The sequence below is a fragment of the Bison bison genome, unplaced genomic scaffold, assembly GCF_000754665.1.
Source record: "Bison bison bison isolate TAMUID 2011002044 unplaced genomic scaffold, Bison_UMD1.0 scf7180017864518, whole genome shotgun sequence".
Taxonomy (NCBI): domain Eukaryota; kingdom Metazoa; phylum Chordata; class Mammalia; order Artiodactyla; family Bovidae; genus Bison; species Bison bison.
The window spans coordinates 20,060,352-20,063,781 of record NW_011495071.1 but is presented as its reverse complement, the minus strand read 5'-3'; the positions used below and the strand labels follow the sequence as shown (position 1 = coordinate 20,063,781).

The 3,430-nt window shown below is 39.5% G+C and overlaps 1 protein-coding gene across 1 annotated transcript in view; it reads left to right on the top strand.

Moving 5' to 3' along the window:
- SYAP1 (synapse associated protein 1) overlaps window positions 1–3,430 on the top strand; it is a 42,490-nt gene that overhangs the window by 6,617 nt on the left and 32,443 nt on the right. The window contains 3 exon segments of the mRNA XM_010830627.1: window positions 2,093–2,128; window positions 2,131–2,210; window positions 3,036–3,102. Coding sequence (XP_010828929.1) covers window positions 2,093–2,128; window positions 2,131–2,210; window positions 3,036–3,102 — 183 coding nt within the window.

Here is a 3,430-nt window from a genome sequence, read left to right as displayed (position 1 = left end):
CTTTAACTTGGTGTCAGCCAGTCTCTGCACAATTCCATACTTCTCGTCTTTATGAGCATCTCTCCTGAGAATCTCTTGTCCTGTCTCCCACTGCCCCCTCCTTCTGACTTAGGAATCCAGGCCTCTCAGTAATTAACTCTTGGGAGACATCCCTCCCTTTTGGAGAGCCTCTGTTTAATGAATAATCTCGCTCCTCTTGTTATCTTTCAATCTTTCTTTGTTGGTTTATTTATCAATGGACATCCTTTGAGGGCAAGAACTGTGCATTCTCGGGACTTCCCTGGCAGTCCAGTGGTTAAGACTCTGCATTTCTAATACAGGGGGTATGGGTTTCATCCCTGGTCAGGGAACAAAGATAAAAAAAAAGACCCAAAATGACAAATATATCAATAATTCAAAAGGTATTCCTGATAAAATCTTAGAGGGAACCCTGCTCTTTTAGAAGTTTGGATTTGTCTATCTGCAGATAATATTTTTACAAAGTAATGTGGCTGTATTCTCATTTTATCATACTACTCTGGGTAAATAAGCCCTGGGTAAATAACCAAAAGGAAATCAGGGATCTCCCCAAAGCTCAGCATTTAGTCACTCCCCATTCATGCACTCAGGAAGTACTTACTGGTCACTTTCTGGGGATACACTGAATCAGACAGCCTCGGTCCCTGCCCCAGTGGGGCTTAGGATAGGTCTCAGTCTAGCTGAGAGGACACATCCACCACGTAACGGATATGGTGTCATGGATGTTGTTGATCTGGCAACACAGGTAGTGAGGGAACACCTCTTGGGGACACCTGTGCTGGCCAAGGAGCCGAGGTCCATTTGCTGAGAAGTGATGTGTAAGTGGAGGTTCACAGGATGTGTAGAGTTAGCTGGGTAAAGGGAGGGTGGCCGATAAAAGTGTTTCAAACCAAGAAATGACATATGTGGTGCTTCCTTGGAGATCCTGAAGAATTTCTTGTGGTCGTATGAAGGGGGAGAATGGTGAGAGAGAAAGAGACCAGGGACAAGGAGTGTCCTGAGGTATAGTCACAATGGATGTTAATACTGGGAACAGATGAACACCCCCAGACACAATGAGAAATGGCAGACTGTTTAGTGGTAAAGGAGGTGGTAAGTGGGCGAGATGTCACTTGATTTTCCATGGTACCAAGGACAGAGTGAGGATTTAATCAGGTGTGCTGGGCTCCCTGGGGTGTTCTTCTCAGGGTCTTCTCCCTGCCAGCGTTGTGAGTCAGCCCACCTGCCCTCTCAGCAGGTGCGTGTCACAGAGGAAGACCGCCCTAGATTTGGGAGCATTTTCTGTGAGATGAAATTGGAAAGCCAGTTGCCTGGGAGCATCCCCTACCACGACCTTCCTGAGGTCGCTTCCTGCAGCCCAAATTCTGTAGAATGTGAACTTCAAAATGTTATTTATCTACAAGTATGCCTTTACATCGTAGTGCAAAAAGAGCCCTGATAACAAATGTGTTTTCAGGTCTTTAGAGAAGTTAATTTTGTGTTTTCGTTTTGTCTTGTGAAGTTTGTGTGTTCCAATTTGAATTTCATTCCACATATTTGCTCATTATTATTAGTGAAGAGTATTTACATTAGGGCTTGCCAAGATTTGTATTTATTAAAAACTCCCCCAGATTTATCATGGGATGAGTTAATCTAGGGAGAGGAGGTGCTTTTTTTCTTCTTCTTTTGAACAAGAGGAAAGGAGAAAATTAAGATGGGATACTTAGGGTCTAGAAAGGAAAGAAAGTAAGAAGGAGCCTTGATCTTATTGTAAAGTGGGAGAGGAGATTACTTGCTGAGATAAATTAGAACTAGAGGCTGGAGAAGGGTGAGATAATTTTGAAACAGCTACTGGGGTGAACTGAGGAGCATGCTAATAGTCTGAAAGCAATGAATTAAAGGCCCAGTGTGGATGGCCTGTCCACTGAGAAAATGGAGTACTATTGGTGCTTCTCACTCCTTAAGTTTTAAGTCCCAATTAACAAGAAACGTGTCTTGTGGTTTTAGTCTTACAAGCACTATTTAAGGGAGAAATTTACAAATATAATAACCATCATACTTGAATGGAGCATAGACTCTTTTTTATTCTTTACAGACTATCTGTTTAACTTTGCAACCGCTGCTACAAAAAAATAACTGAATCAGTTGCTGAAACAGCACAAACAATAAAGAAATCAGTAGAAGAAGGAAAGATAGATGACATCATTGATAAGGTACATTTAAATATCTTTTGGAAATATAAGTTTATGAAATTCATTAGCAGCTAATGTAATCATCCCTTTTTATGAACTTTATTAACCCAAATAGGGTATCATATTCTGATAAAAATGTTGAGATTCTTGTTTTTTCCCCTCTCCCCTCTCCTTTTTGTATAATAAGTAACTATAAGTTACCTGATTTAAATAACTTTTTTTTTTAATATATTCTAAAATACATTGATGCTTTTGGGTAATACTGAGCTTTTCATATTGTGAGTTTAATTTTCAACTATAACCATTTCAGAATACATTTATGCCTTTGAATCATTTGAGTTCATTCAGTTGAATCATTTTAAAAGTCCTGGGCCAATAGGAACAACCCTTTTAAGACTCTAGGGAGTAAATTTGTTCATTTTTTGCAATGGTAGGGTACAGGCCTAGGGAATTTCATTTCTTTTGGTAACTGTTTGAACTAAGGAGGTCATCAATTAAACTTAAGACAGCTTGTTATTTAGATATTTTCATGGTGTGTACTATTTGTTAGAATGAGATTTGACCTGTCTTTTATTGTTTTACAAAATAACATAAAAATTCTGTCTTTAAATCCTTTTATTTTTGCATTTGAAAAGATCATCTGTCAAAAAGGCAGTTGAACACTTAAGAGTTCAGAAATGTTGAAGATTCCCTCTTATTGGGGAAGGGAAGACATACCACTTTTGTGTCTTGTTATTTGAGGAAAATGAATAAGATGTCTCAAATGAACCTCACAAATCTCGAGTATAAATCTTATCTAATAATAAGCTTTTTAAAAGTAATTTAATTCTGTGTATTTTTTAACAGACATTTATAGGAGATTTTCATAAGGAACAGAAAAAATTTGTTGAGGAGCAGAATACAAAAAAGTCAGGTATGGTATAGGTTTATACGTGACTTACTTGCCTACCAGATTTTACTGAACACTGCTTATGTGCTTGACATCCCACTAAGGCTATGAGATTACAAAAATGTCCAAGTTAGGCCCCTATCTTTCAGGCAGCACAAGGACTAGTGGGGACAAGCCTTCAGGACTTGAAGGAAATCCCTGCCCGTGGCTAGGATGTGGGTGAGGTAGCCCTTCTTGGGAGCTGGCTCTGAAGGAGGGGGAGTGGGCTTTTCTTTTTACTTTCTCACATGTCCAGCAGAGTCTCTGATGTATACCTAGCGGGCACTTAGCAAATGTTGGCTCCCTTCCTGAA